Genomic DNA, 20,296 nt, shown 5'->3' on the forward strand with positions numbered 1-20,296 from the left:
GTAATGTCTTTATATGGCCCATTAAGAAATACGAAAGAGAGGCATATAGACAGCTTAATGACAAACTTTGTTTTCGGAAATTGGATAGGAATCCCACATCAGGCTTTAATGACAAGCTGATTGGAATTCTGAATGACGCACTACAAAAAAAGATCATCCATAAATCTGTATATGATGGCCTTATTGTCTCAAACCCTGTAATACCAACACTATACCTCCTGCCAAAAATTCACAAGGACATTGTTGACCCACCCGATCGTCCAATCGTGTCGGGGAACAATAGTCTGTGTGAACCAACATGTAAATTCTTGGATTATTACCTCAAACCCCTCATGCAAAATATACCATCTTACATTAGGGACTCCACTGACTTATTAATAAGACTTCAAGATATCTCCTTTAATAAAGATATTATCATGGCTACTGCTAACGTGGAGTCCCTATACACTTCGATTGAACATGAGGATAGTTTGAGGGCAGTTGAATTTTACCAAAAAACAACACATCTGGACCTTCACCTAATTCAACTGATTCTGCAGCTCCTTAATTTTGTCTTGAGACATAACTTCTTTTTATTTAAGAATAGAATATACCTACAAGAGAGAGGGACTGCAATGGGGGCGTCTTGTGCGCCCTCATATGCGTGCCTCTTTCTTGGGTACTGGGAGCATAATATTATTTATACAGCAGAGGAAAACGGTGCGGTCCAGATGTGGGTAAGATTCATTTATGACCTGTTTATTATATGGCAGGGGGAGGGTGAACTTTTGGAAAAGTTTTTTCAAGAATTAAACACCAATTCGTACAACATTCGGTTGACCAGTGCCTCGAGCCCTGAGGAAATTTACTTTTTGGATTTAAAAATCAGAAAAGAAGAAGGAAGAATAATCTCTACAGATATTTATAGGAAAAGCACAGCTGTTAATGCCATCCTAAATGCTAAATCAGCTCATCCTCCACAAGTTATTAGATCAATACCTACTGGTCAGTTCCTCAGGGCTCGACGCATTTGCTCAACCGATGTTTTGTCTGAAAAACAGGCTGCTGATTTGAAAAAGAGGTTTAATGCCCGTCACTACAGGGATGATGTTATTTAGAATGTCGACTTTGCTCTCTGATAGCCAACCAGGGATGAACTCTTAAAACCTAAGCATAAAAAACAGGACTAGAGCATGAGATTCATTACCCCCTATCATGGCCAGTGGAGGGAGATGTATGATATAATAAATAGATACTGGCCTATTCTCCGCTCTGATCCTGTTTTAAACCGGGTTATTTCGTCAAAACCCTCTATAACACCAAAAAGGTCGAAAACTAACAGATATTCTTGTAAGAAGTCATTACATCCCCCCAATACCACAGAACCCACTTGCCATGCCGGTACCACAACTCAAAGACGTGGATGTTTCTCGTGTGGATCATGTGGTGCCTGCCCCCAAATTGATAGAGCAAAATAATTTTCTGACTCATCAAAAAGTAAGATATTCAAGATCTTTCAATTTATTAATTGCACATCGTCCGGAATAATCTACTGGGCAACATGCCCGTGCGAACTAATCTACGTGGGGCTGACATCACGTGAATTCCAGGTCAGAATACTTGAACACATCAAAGACATAAAAAATGCAGCAAAATGTGATAAACCTGAAGAAATTGACACCTTAAAAAATATTCCTAAGCACTTTAAAGAATATCATAATTGTAATTGGAGATTACTGCGCTTTAGAGGCATAGATAAGGTTGACCTCGGAGCAAGAGGTGGAAACCTAATAAGAATACTCGAACAAAAGGAAATAAAATGGATTACTATTTTGGACACGGTTAAACCGAAAGGATTAAATGACTTGATATGCTTTGCTCCTTTTTTGATGTAACTCACGACACTGATGCTGGGGGTAGTTATTTTAATGGAGGGATATCTGATTTGCATGACTGAAATACCTTTTATTGGTTTTAATGCAATCTGATATATGTGGTGGTGCTGGGGATACGCGAGATACTGATATTTAAGTACAAATTGGATTAGCTGTCCATATAACTTTAAGCCTTATGCAAAAACACAAATGGCTGATAATAATGGCTGGATAATTAACAGTGGCTTAACAAACAAATGAAATATTTATTTGTGATATGGTGACATTGTGTCGTTATTAACTTGCTGCTTACTCTAATCATAGTTTGGATAATATCCTGTATGTCTGCAATATGTGAAAAATCCACAAGAGGGAAGCCTATTAAGAAAAAGAACAGGAAATAACAAAGATCATCACTATATTGGAATCGACTGTTTAATCATTGGAAACTATACAGTATATTGATATTTATTATTCCACTTTATCTGTTTTGCATTTTTCGCTTAGGTATAGGTAAGGGCATTGTTTGCCCATTAACATCATTGAGTCTGAACGCTTTTGGTGGCTGTGCACCTCTGCTGTGTCGTCCGGCCTCTCCCCTTGTGCCCGGTGTCCAACCGGATGCTCTGATACACGCGCATGCGCGGTCGGACTTCCGGGACGCCGGCCACAAAGGGTGATGCACCGATATACACCTACAGCATATGGTATGGACAAAAATAAAAATCTCCTCCCTCCCCCTTAGCCTATTAGGGGCACAATGCCATTGTTGACTACATGTGGGATAAATGATGATAGGCTTTATCTTATGCCCAACCCCCTTGTACCACTATATACATTCGGCTTGGACACTGCCTCAGTACCCCCCGAGGAAGCAAACACGCGAAATGCACGTAGGGGTGCTGGGCAGTGTGGGGCTATTACTATAGCATATGGTCTGTATTTTGGTGTTTAACTACAGTACAGACCAAAAGTTTGGACACACCTTCTCATTTAAAGATTTTTCTGTATTTTCATGACTATGAAAATTGTACATTCACACTGAAGGCATCAAAACTATGAATTAACACATGTGGAATTATATACTTAACAAAAAAGTGTGAAACAACTGAAAATATGTCTTATATTCTAGGTTCTTCAAAGTAGCCACCTTTTGCTTTGATGACTGCTTTGCACACACTCGGCATTCTCTTGATGAGCTTCAAGAGGTAGTCATCGGAAATGGTTTTCACTTCACAAGTGTCCTCTGTCAGATTTAATAAGTGGGATTTCTTGCCTTATAAATGGGGTTGGGACCATCAGTTGTGTTGTGCAGAAGTCTGGTGGATACACAGCTGATAGTCCTACTGAATAGACTGTTAGAATTTGCATTATGGCAAGAAAAAGCAGACTTTTTCTTCTGTGGTGCACATGTGTCACCCTGGCCTGGATGCCACAAGTGTAATTAAAGCTGTGTCTGAGAGCAAGGGGGAGGTTCTCTAGTCAGGGGAACATTAGCATGCAATGCCTCCTTTCTCAGGCCAGTAGGGGGAGCTGGCTGCCCCTATAAAAGCTGGTACTGGGGGCAGGGTTAGAGAGAACTTGATGGCCTGTCTCAGCACTGAGACTTGTCCCAGAGCAGAGCAGGGACAGACAGTTGCACTGCACCTAAGAGGAAGTGTGGCAGGAGGAAAGCCACAAGCCAGAGACAAGAGGCGAAGAGAGCCTGTCTTGGCAGAGAAAGGACTTAATTTACCAGACTTTGGTGTCTGAGGCTGGAAGGATTCCACATTCTCCAGCAGATAACCTGTCCACAGGGGACTGTATATTCCTTGGCCTAAGAAGCCAGGAGGCCCTGCCACAACAGAAGGGACCAGCAAAGCCGTACAAGGCTGGGAGCAGAAAGGAACCCACGTCGCAGGCCATACAGGCGAGAATACACGGAAAGCTCGGAAACGTGGGCTGTTACCCTATAACGAGGAGATAGCCAGAAGGAGCGCAGAAAGCACGGTAGGCCTACACCCTCACCCTGACCAGGGCCAATTTCCCCGTTGCTCTCAGACATCCAGGTCCCCTCCTAGCTGGGACTGTTTGTGGGTCAATTTACCTGTTCTAGTAAAGACCCTGGACTGCAACCTGTTGTCTGCGTGCTCCTTGCTCCTCCAGCACTATCAGCACTGGGACTCTCGCTACCATCACTCCCAACATCCATTATACTGCCCTGGGGCTGCACTCTTCCCGTGGGGAGTCACACTACCCTAGCTGCACACCTCATCAGCCCCAGCGGTCTGCATGCAGAGGCGGTTCCTAATAACCGCAATCCACGGGTGGCGTAGTCGGACATTATCAATAGAGCATAGCAGACTACCACTGGCCTGACCACCCTGAGCCACGGAACCGGGTTGCCACTACTACTCCCATTGTTCCCCTATTGCCCGGATCCGAGTGCCCCACGGCCCAGGGGGCGAGTCAGCTTTGGCGTAGTCGGCAGGATTTCGTGCCCGCAACCACCGGGTACTGCGTGCCTGAAAAAGACTTTTGTAACTTACCTGTGGCGAAGTTTCCCGCCATCAGACGCCATCTTGGACCGTTTTCCGCCGTCTTCTGCCGTCTTCCCGCCATCCGCAGCTGTTTCCCGCCATCGGACGCCATCTTCAGGACGCCGCGCGGGAAGAAGAGGGGCGTGGACGTCAAAACCGCGCGAGATCCGAAGCTCCGCCCCACGCACCGACGCTGCGCAAGGTCCTGGAAGGGAGAGAGAGCGACGCTGACGTCATCAGGACTCGACGCCAGGTCCTCGTCCATAGCAGCAGCAGCGGAGCCGCGGCCTACAGAAGAGGATCGTCGGAAGGTAGGCCACGCTTAACTAGGGGGGAGGAAGATGTCGGACACAGAGGCGCCCACTACCACCAACGCGGCTGCAGCAGCGGTGATGCCCTTTTCCCTGCCCTACATCCCTGGAGCGGCCTGGCTGCCCAAGTACTCAGGGGAGCCCCATGCCCTAACTGACTTTAAGGAAAGGCTGTACAGTTTGTTCCAAGTCTACCCCCTGACAGAGGAACAGAAGGTCAGCATACTAACAGAGCAGTTAACTGGCGCAGCCCAAAGGGAGGTAAAATCATGGCCCAATGAGGAGAAAAGGACTGTGAAGGGTATTCTGGCCCGGCTGCTGGGTACCTTTGACACCCGTACCTCCGCTGAAATTAAAATTAGGTTCTATGGATGTAAGCAGCGGGCACAGGACAGCATCAGAGACTATGCCCTAAATCTGCAGGAAGCCTTGAGGGCTATTCAACAAACTGACCCTGGCAGTGTGCAGGAAACGGATAAACTGCTAACAGAACAATTCATAGAAGGTCTGCTGTCCAGCGCCCACAGGGCTCAGCTGCGCCTCATGTTCTTTCAGAACCCCGACCTGACCTTTGCCCAGTTTAAGGACAGAGTCATAAGGGTGCTCCGTGAACCTGCAACCAGTGGCGCTATAAACCCCCGGCGCCCTGCTCTCACCTACCACCAGGAGGAGCCCTCCTCTATGGACCCCGTGGGGGCTGATGCACAGGCCCTGAACCAAGCCCCGTCGAAAGACCTGCACCATCAAGTCCAGGAGCTGACCAGGAGCGTCGCAGCGTTGACCAGGACCGTCCAGGCGTTGCAAGTGGACCCGTCAAGACCCATCAAGCTGGCTTCAAGTCCGGAGGATGTCCCGTGGCGTCGACAGAGGAGGATCCCGTCGTTCCGAGGGAGGCCCACAGACCGCTACGCAGAGGATGGACAGCCCATTTGCCGTTGATGCAACCAGCCCGGACACATTTCCAGGTACTGTAATTTAAACGGGTCCAACCTGGGGCAGAGGGCCAACCCCCAGGCATAAGATCACCAGGCCCTTACAATTGGCGTAATAAGTACGTTGGGGGGCGCCCGGTTTTACCCGTGGTGCTGGGCGGTATCCCCATGAGCGCCTTGCTGGATACTGGGTCACAAGTAACCACTATCCCTTATATACTTTTTAAGCAGTATTGGACTGATGCTGATATCACACGGTATCCAGACAGTAACTTGAGCATCATCGCCAGTAATGGCTTACCCGTGCCGCAGATGGGGTTCAAGGAGATGACCATTAAAATTGGTAAAGTTGAACTGCCGGCACAGGGAGTGATTATTGTGGACATTGACCGTTGTGAAAGTCACCCTAAAATACAGTTATATGAAAATGTTTGGGCACCCCTATTAATGTTAAGCTTATTGTTTTATAAAAATTGGTGTTTTTGCAACAGCTATTTCAGTTTGATATATGTAGTAACTGTTGGACACAGTAATGTTTCTGCCTTGAAATGAGGTTTATTGTACTAACAGAAAATGTGCAATCTGCATTCAAACAAAATTTGACAGGTGCATAAGTATGGGCACCCTTATTATTTTCTTGTTTTAAATACTCCTACCTACATTTTACTGACGTACTAAAGCACTTTTTTTGGTTTTGTAACCTCATTGAGCTTTGAACGTCATAGCCAGGTGTATGCAATCATGAGAAAAGCTACTTAAAGTGGCCACTTGCAAGTTGTTCTCCCGTTTGAATCTCCTCTGAAGAGTGGCATCATGGGCTCCTCAAAACAACTATCAAATGATCTGAAAACAAAGATTATTCAACATAGTTGTTCAGGGGAAGGATACAAAAAGCTGTCTCAGAGATTTAACCTGTCAGTTTCCACTGTGAGGAACATAGTAAGGAAATGGAAGAACACAGGGACAGTTCTTGTTACGGCCAGAAGTGGCAGGCCAAGAAAAACATCAGAAAGGCAGAGAAGAAGAATGGTGAGATCAGTCAAGGACAATCCTCAGACCACCTCCAGAGAGCTGCAGCATCAACTTGCTGCAGATGGTGTCACTGTGCATCGGTCAACTATACAACGCACTTTGCACAAGGAGAAGCTGTATGGGAGAGTGATACGAAAGAAGCCGTTTCTGCAAGCACGCCACAAACAGAGTCGGCTGAGGTATGCAAAAGCACATTTGGAGAAACCAATTTCTTTTTGGAAGAAAGTCCTGTGGACTGATGAAACCAAGATTGAGTTGTTTGGTCATACAAAAAGGCGTTATGCATGGCAGCAAAAAAACACAGCATTCCAAGAAAAACACTTGCTACCCACAGTAAAATTTGGTGGAGGTTCCATCATGCTTTGGGGCTGTGTGGCCAATGCCGGCACCGGGAATCTTGTTAAATTTGGGGGACGCATGGATTCCACTCAGTATCAGCAGATTCTTGACAATAATGTTCAAGAATCAGTGACAAAGTTGAAGTTACGCCGGGGATGGATCTTTCAGCAAGACAATGATCCAAAACAGAGCTCCAAATCTACTCAGGCATTCATGCAGAGGAACAATTACAATGTTCTGGAATGGCCATCCCATCCCCAGACCTAAATATCATTGAACATCTGTGGGATCATTTGAAGAGGGCTGTCCATGCTTGGCGACCATCAAACTTAACTGAACTGGAATTGTTTTGTAAAGAGGAATGGTCAAAAATACCTTCATCCAGGATCCAGGAACTCATTAAAAGCTACAGGAAGCGACTAGAGGCTGTTATTTTTGCAAAAGGAGGATCTACTAAATATTAATGTCACTTTTCTGGTGAGGTGCCCATACTTATGCACCTGTCAAATTTTGTTTGAATGCAGATTGCACATTTTCTGTTAGTACAATAAACCTCATTTCAAGGCAGAAACATTACTGTGTCCAACAGTTATTACATATATCAAACTGAAATAGCTGTTGCAAAAACACCAATTTTTATAAAAGATTAAGCTTAAGATTAATAGGGGTGCCCAAACTTTTTCATATAACTGTAACTGTGGGTACTAACGTAATTGAAAATTGTCTTTCAGAGGTAATTGTAATTCTACAACAGGTGGCGGTGAATGCTAGTTCCAGCCAACAGAGAGTCCTCAACAAGGAGATAAAAGCCCTGATGAGACGGCAGCAGGTAGAACTGTCTGGTGGTGAGATCGGTAGCGTAAGACTGAGTGGCCCATTCCCCATTTCCATGCCTCCCAAAAGTGAAATGATGATCTGGTGTCGGACTGCAATCGGGTTGAGAGGTAGAGACTACCAAGCCATGGTAGAACCCGTGTACTCAGACAGCAGGCCCACCATTTTGACAGCCCGGGGGGTGGTTGATGTCCGTCATGGGAGGGTGCCCGTCCGCATCCTCAACATTGGGGAGAGGGAAGTACACTTACCCAGGTACGCTACACTCGCCAAACTGTTTGTTGTCGAACACAAAGCTATCAGGGCCGTGGAACCCTTGCCTCCATCTCCACAGGCGGAGGGTAATGGCTCCCAGAAACAAAAGGAGGACTGGTGCCATAAACTCCATGTGGGTGCTGACTCCACTCCCCTGCACCAAAAACAAGGAGTCTACTGGGTGGTACAGGAGTACGAGAGAGTCTTTAGTAAGCACCCGCTAGACTTCGGCAGAGTAAAGGGGATAGAACACCACATCCCCACAGGGAGCCACCCACCGATAAAAGAAAGACACAGACCTGTACCCCCTGCACACTACCAGAACGCAAAGGGCATGCTAAGAGAGATGAAAGAAGCTGGGGTCATTAGAGACAGCTGTAGCCCCTGGGCAGCCCCCTTGGTTCTGGTCAAAAAGAAAGACGGCACCATGAGAATGTGCTTCGACTATAGACAAATCAACCGTATCACCCACAAAGACGCATATCCGCTGCCTAGAATAGAGGAGTCTTTAGCCGCAATAAAATCAGCTAACTTCTTTTCTACTTTGGACCTTACTAGCGGGTACTGGCAGGTTCCTGTGGCAGAGGCTGACAAGGAGAAGACTGCCTTCACCACCCCGATGGGACTGAGTGAGTTCAACTGTATGCCTTTCGGGCTCTGCAACGCACCAGGGACCTTCCAGCGGCTGATGGAATGCTGTCTAGGGCACCGAAACTTCGAGACAGTCCTCCTTTACCTGGACGACGTGATCGTCTATTCGAAAACCTACGAGGACCATCTAAAGCACCTGGCCGAGGTGTTCGAAGCCCTGGCAGGCTACGGCCTGAAGGTGAAACCATCGAAGTGTCACCTGCTGAATCCAAAGGTCCAGTACCTAGGGCACGTGGTAAGCGCGGAAGGAGTGCCCCCCGACCCTGACAAGGTCACGGCAATCAAGAGCTGGCCAAGCCCCTCGAACATCAAAGAGGTGAGACAGTTTCTCGGGTTGGTAGGCTAGTACTGAAGGTTCATCCCCGGGTTCACTAAGATGGCAGCTCCTATGCAGGACCTCCTGATCGGACAGTCTAAGTCCAGGAGCCAAAAGCCGCCCTTCAAGTGGGATAAACCGGAAGAGGAGTCCTTCCGCCAGCTAAAGATGTCCCTCACAGGGGACGAGATCCTGGCCTACCCTGATTATGGCCAGCCTTTCATTCTCCACACAGATGCCAGTAATGTGGGACTGGGAGCCGTACTGTCCCAAAACCAACAGGGCAGAGAAAGGGTGATCGCGTACGCCAGCCGGAAGCTGAGACCCACCGAGAGGAACCCGGAGAATTACAGCTCCTTCAAGCTAGAATTCTTGGCGGTGGTGTGGGCTGTGACAGAACGCTTCAAGCATTACCTGGCCTCCGCAAAGTTCACCGTGTACACGGACAACAACCCGTTGACACACCTGGACAATGCAAGACTGGGTGCTCTAGAACAGCGGTGGATGGCCCGTCTCTCCAACTATGACTTCGTGATCAAGTACCGGGCCGGCAAAACCAATGCCAACGCTGATGCCCTATCGAGGATGCCTCACTTACCTGAAGGTGACAAAGACCCAGAAGAGCTGGAGGAGGTAGAACTCCCCGCGTTTCACCGGTATGGAGCCGCTCAATACTCCCACCGCGTGAAGGAGGAGGATCTAACAACTGTGATGATCAATCCCCTACCTCACCCCAGCTGGGCCGAGACCCAAGATAGTTACCCTGCAGTCCGCCTGGTGAAAGATCTGCTGACCCGGGAAGATGCCTGCTGAGATCCAGATGCCCCAGAGGAAGCCAAGCAGCTATGGAAAGAGAAGAGCAAGCTGTTCCTCTACGAAGGCAAGTTGTGCAGAAGGATTGTCAACCACCGGACGCACGAGCTGACCTGGCAAGTCGTGGTTCCAAGGCGGGATGCAGCTATGGTCCTGGGAGCTTACCATGACAGAGCGGGACACTTCGGTTGGAAGAAACTGGAGTTCCTACTAAGAGGAAGGTTCTTTTGGGTCGGCATGAGAGGAGCTGTAGAAAAATGGTGCAGAGACTGTGGCCCTTGTCACCTAAGGAGGAAGGACCGTGCCAGCCAGAAGACACCCTTGAGGCCCATTGTCACCACGCAGCCTCTTGAGCTGGTAGCTCTGGACCACGTCAAATTGGCTCCAAGCCGGTCTGGATACATCTATGCCCTGACAATCGTGGACCACTATTCCCGTTTTCTCGTGGTGGTCCCGGTAAAAGACTTGACAGCCCAAACAGCGGCCAGAGCCTTCCAGCAATATTTCTGCCGTCCACACGGGTATCCGGAACAGGTCCTGACAGACCAGGGTCCAGCGTTCGAGGCTGAAATCTTCCAGGAGTTCTGCAACCTCTATGGCTGTAAGAAGATTCGTACAACGCCTTACCACCCCCAAACCAACGGGATGTGTGAGAAGATGAACAATATAGTCATTGACCTCCTGAAGACGTTGGCCCTGGAGGAACGCAGCCTGTGGCCAGAAAAACTGCCGGACCTGATAGACCTATACAACAATATCCCGGTGAATGCTACAAACTGCACCCCGGCTTACCTGATGCGAGCTAGACCAGGTAAGCTGCCCGTAGACCTGGAGATGGGAGTCCTAATACCTGAGGACACCTCCCCGGATGCAGACTGGGATACGGAAAGGCAACTGCAGTACAAGAAGGTACAGGAGAGTGTGGAGAAAAGCCTGGCCCAGGTGAGAGAGAGGCAAGAAAAACTCTTCAATCAACACGCCCCTGCTGGTCCCCTAGAACCTGGTGAGCAAGTCCTGAAGCGGAAGAGAAGGCTACATAAGTTGGACGACCAGTGGGAAAGGGAACCCTACACCGTACTGCAGTCTGACCACGACAACCCAAAGGTGTGCGTAATCACCAAGGACGGAGGAGAAACCACTAGTGTCGTCTCCAGAGACCACCTCAAAAGATGCCCCGAGCAACTCCGTAGTGCAGAAGAGGATCAGAGTGACCTTGAACCCGCAGAGGACAAGGAAGAAATGATCAGCACCGTTCTCGGAGAGTTCCCTCAGTCCTGGACTCGCATAAATGATGCCATAGTGGTACCTGTCCTGCATTTCCTGCAACCGGCACAGCAACAACCAACACCAGAGCGGGAAGGTGAAGAGGAGCAAGCGGTTCCAGAGGCATAAGAGCCTGTACCAGCAGCCCAGGAGAGTCAACCCTCTGCTGACAGTGAGCCTGCCATGCCTGCGGTAAGCCAAAGGACCCGCAGACAGCTGCCTGCCCTACCTGTACACCCAGCTGGTAGCTGTACCCTTAAAGCTAGTGGGGAAAGCCAGGTTGGTCCACCACCAGACAGTGGGTTAAGGAGGTCAACCAGGAGCACAAAAGGGCAGATACCCGCTCGCTGGAGAATATAGGGTGCACTAAAATTGTAAATAACCCTGTTGCCAAATGTTGAATTGTTTGCCAAAGTTACCTGCATGTTTATTAATAGTGTGTTTCAGTTTTTTGAAGCTACCGTAAGGACTCAAAGGTTATGGACTTTTTATAACCGGGACCTTGTATGGACTGCGTTTGGAGCCTAACCAAGGAATGAACTAAGACTGTAAAGGACTTGGGGTAGGACAGACCCCCACCTGGTTAAGGCTCCCCGTTGTATTGGTGATATGGACACCCGGTCACAGGCCACACTGTGACCTTAAGAACTCAATCTGTGCGTCACTTGTATACTAATGTTTTATGGTCATGCATATTGTTCTTGTTTATTGTTTAGTCCCGGAGTACTAAATTTCACTAGGGGGGAATGTGTCACCCTGGCCTGGATGCCACAAGTGTAATTAAAGCTGTGTCTGAGAGCAAGGGGGAGGTTCTCTAGTCAGGGGAACATTAGCATGCAATGCCTCCTGTCTCAGGCCAGTAGGGGGAGCTGGCTGCCCCTATAAAAGCTGGTACTGGGGGCAGGGTTAGAGAGAACTTGATGGCCTGTCTCAGCACTGAGACTTGTCCCAGAGCAGAGCAGGGACAGACAGTTGCACTGCACCTAAGAGGAAGTGTGGCAGGAGGAGAGCCACAAGCCAGAGACAAGAGGCGAAGAGAGCCTGTCTTGGCAGAGAAAGGACTTAATTTACCAGACTTTGGTGTCTGAGGCTGGAAGGATTCCACATTCTCCAGCAGATAACCTGTCCACAGGGGACTGTATATTCCTTGGCCTAAGAAGCCAGGAGGCCCTGCCACAACAGAAGGGACCAGCAAAGCCATACAAGGCTGGGAGCAGAAAGGAACCCACGTCGCAGGCCATACAGGCGAGAATACACGGAAAGCTCGGAAACGTGGGCTGTTACCCTATAACGAGGAGATAGCCAGAAGGAGCGCAGAAAGCACGGTAGGCCTACACCCTCACCCTGACCAGGGCCAATTTCCCCGTTGCTCTCAGACATCCAGGTCCCCTCCTAGCTGGGACTGTTTGTGGGTCAATTTACCTGTTCTAGTAAAGACCCTGGACTGCAACCTGTTGTCTGCGTGCTCCTTGCTCCTCCAGCACTATCAGCACTGGGACTCTCACTACCATCACTCCCAACATCCATTATACTGCCCTGGGGCTGCACTCTTCCCGTGGGGAGTCACACTACCCTAGCTGCACACCTCATCAGCCCCAGCGGTCTGCATGCAGCGGCGGTTCCTAATAACCGCAATCCACGGGTGGCGTAGTCGGACATTATCAATAGAGCATAGCAGACTACCACTGGCCTGACCACCCTGAGCCACGGAACCGGGTTGCCACTACTACTCCCATCGTTCCCCTATTGCCCGGATCCGAGTGCCCCACGGCCCAGGGGGCGAGTCACACATATATAGTGTTGGGCAGCCCGCTTGATTTAAAGTTATGGGTGTCATTAATAGGCTGTAAGCCAGACACTGTGCATCACACGTATCTGTGTGACTGGCGTCCTATGCAAGCCCCATCTGTGTGCATTTGTCACTCACATATTTGGAAATTCATGGAGGGGGTGGCTGTCGAATCAGTATTTTGCACCTGTGCTGCCCCCGCCTTTATTGTGGGGGTTTGCTGCGTCCTGCTAGTGCATTGGTAATCTGACCTAGTATTGGAAAGGCTGGTTTCTTTTCTGTGATGTTTTTTCAAACTGACTGGAAGCATTATCTGCTATCCAACCAACCACCTTTTCACACTGGTCTGGCTTCAAGAGTGGTGCTCCACGCCCCCCTAAAAAATGTGACAGGAAGCTAGGTCAACATGATATGTGTGTTTGTTGTGCTCCCGCAGCAGGCATGGTTTCACCTTGCCCACGGCCCCGGCCTCTGTTCTCACCAGCCAAGTCTGGATTTATGTTTTGAACGCACAACTGCTACACTTTAAATAGCATAGAATTTTTTGATGCTGAGAAAACTTTTCAGTATTTGTATCTCAGAAAATTTAGCACACCCCGGTTGGACTCTTTTCACTGCTTCCACTATATAGCGATCCTATTGCAACCAAACAAGACTGCCTGTATGCTTTTAGCGCACAAATGGAGCAGTATTTTTGGCGTAGAAGATTTCGATGCTGACAAAAGTTTGCAGTATTTGTATCCCAGAAAATTTAGCACACCTCATATGGACTCTTTTCACTGCTTGCACTAAATAGCGATGCTATTCCAATCAACCAAGTCTGGCTGTATGCTTTTAACGCAGAACTTGGGCAGTGTAAATGGCATATAATATGTCTTTTCACAACAAGTTGCAGGATTAAGAGCAAAAAGATTATTAGTAGCACTCAGAAGGGCTATTAGATATGAGTTCTAGCAGCAGAAATAACATGCAATGAACCCTAGCCTGTCCTATACTATCCCTCCAGAATCTCTCCGTAACTACTGCTAATAGCAGTATTAATATTCAATAGAATGAACCCTTAGAAGGGAGGTTGTTGCAGATAAAACAAATAAAAGTTGTGTGAAATCCCTGCCTAAACACAGCTAAAATTCTCTCCCTCGCTCAGCAGCAGCTCTCCCTACTGTGCCTGTTTCAGGGGTAGACTGTGATGAAAAAGGGTTCCATGATGCCATGCGGCCAGCCAATCACAGTAATGCCACTACCAACATGGCTACGGCATTACAGTGACTGGCAGGCAATCCCGCATGTTTATTGGCTGTCTAAATAGTGCCAAACATGCGGGGTGGGGACTCGAGTTCCCACCCGAACTTTCAAAAAATACTCACCAAGTTACGAGCATCTCGAGCACAGTGATGCTCGAGCGAGTGACGAGTAGTGACGAGCATGCTCTCTCATCACTAACGTTTATAATATAATACTTCTTTCTGTGGTTCCTCCACATGCTTTAACCTATTTGATGCTCTATCATTATAATATATGTGCCTTACCTGGTATTTACACCACTTGAATTTCTATGTCTTAATTTTTTCTTTTCATTCTTTTTGATTGTTGTTTCTTTTTTTAAATATTAGTATCTGATGAAGGTCTTATGCTAAAGACCGAAACATCATCAACTTACAGTGGATTGCTTTTGTAATTAAAACTTCTTCACCTGCAATCAATTTAGGTGTGCCAAGTTCATATATTCATATATTTCATATTTGATTTTGGTGGAACCCTATTTGTGCACCCACGCATTAGGAGTGCCACACAGCCTTTCTTTTGCATAAGTATTGCCCATTACCATTAGAAGAATTATAGTCAGTCAGTGAGACTATTAATTAGAAATGCTTTCCAGTAAGGTTGCGTGACATATTAGTGTGAGCAGAGCCTAAGTAGTTTTGTAGGCACAATTTCTAGAAAGTTGCAGAAAATTGGCGGTTAAATAAAGTTAATAAAAAGTGCTGAGATCCTTTAAGCTAGCGGCCACCTCACTTCTCAAATAATGTTCTGTAAGATGGTGATCAGAATTAATTGAAATATTATTTTGTGTTTAGATACTTTAATGTAGTATACAAATTACCTTTGTAAAATGTTAATTGTTTATTGAATATTGAGAAAAAAAACAAGATAAATAAAAATCAAGATGTATATACAGCATTCCCATTTGCCTCCAAACTCCTTGAGCACGTTCACGCTGAACTTTCCTCCCACTTTTCATCTAAAGCTCTCTTCGACAACCGACAATCCGGCTTCCGCCCCCACCATTCCACCGAAACTGCCCTTACCATAATCACCAATGACTTACTTACAGCCAAAGCTAACAGACAATTCTCTGTACTCCTTCTTGACCTGTCCTCTGCTTTCGATACAGTTGACCACTGCCTCCTACTACAGATCCTCTCTTCCTTTGGCGTCAAAGACCTTGCCCTATCTTGGATCTCCTCATACCTTCCTAACCACACATTTAGCGTCTCCCACTTCCACACTACCTCCTCACCCCTACTGCAACATCCTCCTCTGTGGCCTACCTGCTAACACTCTCGCACCCCTCCAGTCCATCCTCAACTCTGCTGCACGACTTGTTCATCTCTCGCCTCGCTAGTCCTCTGCTACCCCCCTTTGCAAATCCCTTCACTGGCTCCCATTTCCCCAGCGTATCCAGTTCAAACTACTAACACTGACCTACAAAGCCATCCATAACCTCTCTCCTCCGTACATCTCTGAACTAATCTCCCGATATATTCCCTTACGTAACCTCCGGTCCTCCCAAGACCTCCTTCTCTCCTCCACACTTATTCGTTCCTCACGCAATCGCCTCCAAGATTTCTCCCGAATATCACCCGTCCTATGGAATTTTGTGCCTCAACACATCGGATTATCCACCACACCTGGATCCTTCAGACAGAACCTGAAAACCCATCTCTTCAAACAAGCTTACAGCCTGCCATGACCTTGCTTGCTGCCACCCCCAACACTGGAGCTATTGCAACCCCTCAACCTACTGTCTCCTCCCCCCATTCCTGTAGAATTTAAGCCCGCAAGGGCAGGGCCCTCTTCCCTCTGTACCAGTCTATCATTGTTAGTTTATTTACTTTAAGTGATATCTGTATTTGGTATGTAACCCCTTATGTACAGCGCCATGGAATCAATGGCGCTATATAAATTAATAATAATAATAATTTCCTGAGTCCAATTGCGAAACCTATACATGGGCCGCCACCTCACCACTAAGTATTTTACAGGAAATTGCATCCAATGATGATATGCTATATAGTATCTGTATACATTATACATTATATATGATTATACAGTGGTGGCCAAAAGTATTGGCACCCCTGCAATTCAGTCAGATAATACGCAGTTTCTTCCTGAAAATGATTGCAATCACAAATTCTTTGGTATATTATCTTCATTTAATTTGCTTGCAAGGAAAAAACACAAAAGAGAATGAAGCAAAAATCAAATCATTGCTCATTTCACACAAAACTCCAAAATGGGCCAGACAAAAGTATTGGCACCCTCAGCATAATACTTGGTTGCACAACCTTTAGCCAAAATAACTGCGAACAACCGCTTTCGGTAACCATCAATGAGTTTCTTACAATGCTCTGCTGGAATTGTAGACCATTCTTCTTTGGCAAACTGCTCCAGGTCCCTGGTATTTGAAGGGTGCCTTCTCCAAACTGCCATTTTGAGATCTCTCCACAGGTGTTCTATGGGATTCAGGTCTGGACTCATTGCTGGCTACCTTAGAAGTCTCCAGTGCTTTCTCTCAAACCATTTTATAGTGCTTTTGGAAGTGTGTTTTAGGTCATAGTCCTGCTGGAAGACCCATGACCTCTGAGGGAGACCCAGCTTTCTCACACTGGGCCCTACATTATGCTGCAAAATTTGCTGGTAGTCTTCAGACTTCATAATGCCATGCACACGGTCAAGCAGTCCAGTGCCAGAGGCAGCAAAGCAACCCCAAAACATCAGGGAACCTCCGCCATGTTTGACTGTAGGGACCGTGTTCTTTTCTTTGAATGCCTCTTTTTTTTTCCTGTACACTCTATGTTGATGCTTTTTCCCAAAAAGTTCTACTTTTGTCTCATCTGACCAGAGAACATTCTTCCAAAACGTTTTCGGCTTTCTCAGCTAAGTTTTGGCAAACTCCAGCCTGGCTTTTTTATGTCTCGGGGTAAGAAGTGGGGTCTTCCTAGGTATCCTACCATACAGTCCCTTTTCATTCAGACGCCGACGGATAGTACGGGTTGACACTGTTGTACCCTCGGACTGCAGGGCAGCTTGAACTTGCTTGGATGTTAGTCGAGGTTCTTTATCCACCATCCGCACAATCTTGCGTTGAAATCTCTCGTCAATTTTTCTTTTCTGTCCACATCTAGGGAGGATAGCCACAGTGCCATGTGCTTTAAACTTCTTGATGACACTGCGCACGGAAGACACAGGAACATTCAGGTCTTTGGAGATGGACTTGTAGCCTTGAGATTGCTCATGCTTCCTCACAATTTGGTTTCTCAAGTCCTCAGACAGTTCTTTGGTCTTCTTTCTTTTCTCCATGCTCAATGTGGTACACACAAGGACACAGGACAGAGGTTGAGTCAACTTTAATCCATGTTAACTGGCTGCAAGTGTGATTTAGTTATTGCCAACACCTGTTAGGTGCCACAGGTAAGTTACAGGTGTTGTTAATTACACGAATTAGAGAAGCATCACATGATTTTTCAAACAGTGCCAATACTTTTGTCCACCCCCTTTTTTAGGTTTGGTGTGGAATTGTATCCAATTTGGCTTTAGGACAATTCTTTTTGTGTTTTTTCATTGAAGACAAATTAAATGAAGATAATAATACCAAAGAATTTGTGATTGCAATCATTTTCAGGAAGAAAACTGAGTATTATCTGACAGAATTGCAGGGGTGCCAATACTTTTGGCCACCACTGTATTTAATGAGCCACAGCTTCTGATAGTATCACTGTCTATTTAAAAGATATTATTGCACCATAGCACCATCTGCTTTCTTATGTATCTTGGTCAACTATGCTCAAGTAAAGTTTTGGGGCCATGCTGCTTTTTGTTATCTCTGCAACAATGTTATCTGAGTTTGTATATATTGCTATATCTCTGTTAGTTGGGAATACTTGTGCATTTTACCAAATTTGTAACACTTTTCATTTTCTTCTAATTTCTTTATTTTTTCAGAAGCCTATTTATCGCTTCTCTGATGCATTTTTTTGCTACAATATGAACAGCATATTGCTCAGACAATTGTGAATCAGAGAAAGATTCCTCCTACTTTTATTGTAGCATCTATGACTATTTTGGGAGCTAGCACAATATTTGGGGTGTTCACCAACTTGATGATTGTCACTGTGAATTTTGTTGACAAGGTCAGAGGCAGGAAGCTCAATCCATCAGATCTCATCATGGTCACCCTTGGTACATTTAATGTATTTTTCCAGTTTATTATGCTGATTAATGACTACGTGAGTTTCTTGAACCGCGATCTCTATAGTTCTGATCAAATTTATACTTTATTTACAATGTTGCTTATTCTGCCTATATTTTCCAGTTTCTGGTTCACAGTTTGTCTCTCAGTCTACTATTACTTGCAGATTATCATTTTCACGCACCCATTTTTAATCCGGCTTAAACTGGGAGTTTCTGAACTGATACCAAAACTGCTGATGGCTTCCATTTTTACTTCAGTGGCTAATGGCATACCAGCTGCCTGGTACCGGTACAAAGACCACCTTAGCTTAAACATATCTAGTAATCAGGGTTCAGAACTAACTGTGCCGAAAGTAAATGTTGTGTATATGCTCCCCAGTACTATCATTAGTAGTTCACTTCCACTGACTAGGAATAGTCCTGGATTCTGTGCTTGTCTGATGATAATTTATATCTATCCTCCAGCACAATCTATGGTTCTGATAACGGGAAGCCCTAAGCTGAAACAAATCTCTCTTGCTTTACTACGCTGTTTATTAGGTAAAAAACAGCCAAAAACTATAGAGATCTTAGTTATCAAGCTCTGACCCCATCCTGTTCTCATCATCACTCAGGGTGGTTCCTCTCAACATTTTATTTTTTATTATATTATTTTATTATTATGTCGAAAATTCAGTACTGCTAAATGATGTCCCAATTCTATTTTGAAAAGTTCTTTGCCTCTCTGCTGCTTGACTCACCCCATACTAACCATGATCCAAGATAAATAACTTTAAATTAAGGCAACCAAGGCCTACGACAACTATAGATCAATGATGTTCAACAATGAATGGGTTCCTGTGCACCTACCTCTTATTGAACATTTTGATTCCTGCTACTCTATGTTCATTATCTTGTTAATATTGTTGAATCTATGTTTTTTGCTGCCAATATACATTAAAATGATTGTCCAGCCAACAGCAGTCTTCCATGACTACTTCTAAATATGTTGATGCTTATGTCTCATGAAAACAAAAGATATACCCAAACTTAAGACTTTTAGGTTTGTCCCTATACACATAACATGTTACAACCCCTCTGATCTATACAGTGCCATGGCTGTGAATGCATTGTGCAGGTATTGCAACTTATATTCTTTCTTAAAGGGGTTGTCTGGTGAAAACAAGTTATCACCTATCCACAGGGTAGGATATAACTTGTTGATCAGTGGGGGGTCCGAATGCTGGAACCCGCATTGATCAGCAGAATGGGGATTTTTTATTCCCATTAGAATGGAACGGCAATGTGCATGCATGACTATTGCTCCATTCAATCCCTATGGGACTGCCAAGCACGACACTCTGCTTTTTCCAGCAGCCCCATAGAGAGTAATAAGTGCAGCAGTCAGGTAAAGAGTCCCGACGTGGTTAAAAAAAATTCTGTTCTTTTGATCGATGCAGGTCCCAGTGGTCAGACACCCACAGATAAATAAATTATCGCTTATCTTGTGGATAGGAGATAACTTGTTTTCACTGGGCCATACCTTTCAGGCTGTGTGCCCACTATGCGATTTTTAAGCGTTTCCGCAGCGGCAATTCCGCTGCAGAAACGCTTAAAAACGCTTGGTAGAAGGTCTGCCATGTTCCCCAATGATAATCCGCATGTGCTATGCACATGCTGCGGAAATTTCCGCTGTGGATTATCATTGCGGAAAAATCCGCAGCACTACCGATTATTTTGCAGAATCGCGGCGTTTTCACCGCCATTAACGTGCATTGAATCGCATAATATCCATATCACTACATGTGCACATGCAGATATCATGCGGTTCAATGTGCGGATGGTACCCGGGTCTGGAGAAGAGGAGACTCTCCTCCAGACCCGGGTACCATAGTAATAAAAAATATACATTATACTTACCTTCTGATGGCCCCC

At 46.1% G+C, this 20,296-nt stretch overlaps 1 protein-coding gene across 1 annotated transcript; it reads left to right on the forward strand.

Annotated features, from left to right (window-relative positions):
* Positions 1-1,374: 1,374 nt before the first annotated feature.
* Positions 1,375-18,969, forward strand: LOC141254822 (taste receptor type 2 member 40-like). Its single transcript, XM_073671048.1, has 2 exons — positions 1,375-1,476; positions 18,184-18,969. Exons 1-2 carry the CDS (start codon positions 1,375-1,377, stop codon positions 18,967-18,969), a joined length of 888 nt encoding a protein of 295 aa, XP_073527149.1.
* The last annotated feature ends 1,327 nt before the right edge of the window (positions 18,970-20,296 follow it).

The sequence above is a fragment of the Phyllobates terribilis genome, unplaced genomic scaffold (assembly GCF_046119375.1).
Source record: "Phyllobates terribilis strain yellow unplaced genomic scaffold, ASM4611937v1 Scaffold_1__5_contigs__length_1240528914, whole genome shotgun sequence".
NCBI classification, from domain to species: domain Eukaryota; kingdom Metazoa; phylum Chordata; class Amphibia; order Anura; family Dendrobatidae; genus Phyllobates; species Phyllobates terribilis.

Excerpts from the sequence above, each read along its gene's own strand:
- LOC141254822 (XM_073671048.1), top strand. The coding sequence starts at position 1,375 with ATGCCGGTACCACAACTCAAAGACGTGGATGTTTCTCGTGTGGATCAT. Across the intron at positions 1,477-18,183 it reads ATTTTCTGACTCATCAAAAA|CATATTGCTCAGACAATTGT; the intron begins GTAAGATATTCA and ends CAATATGAACAG.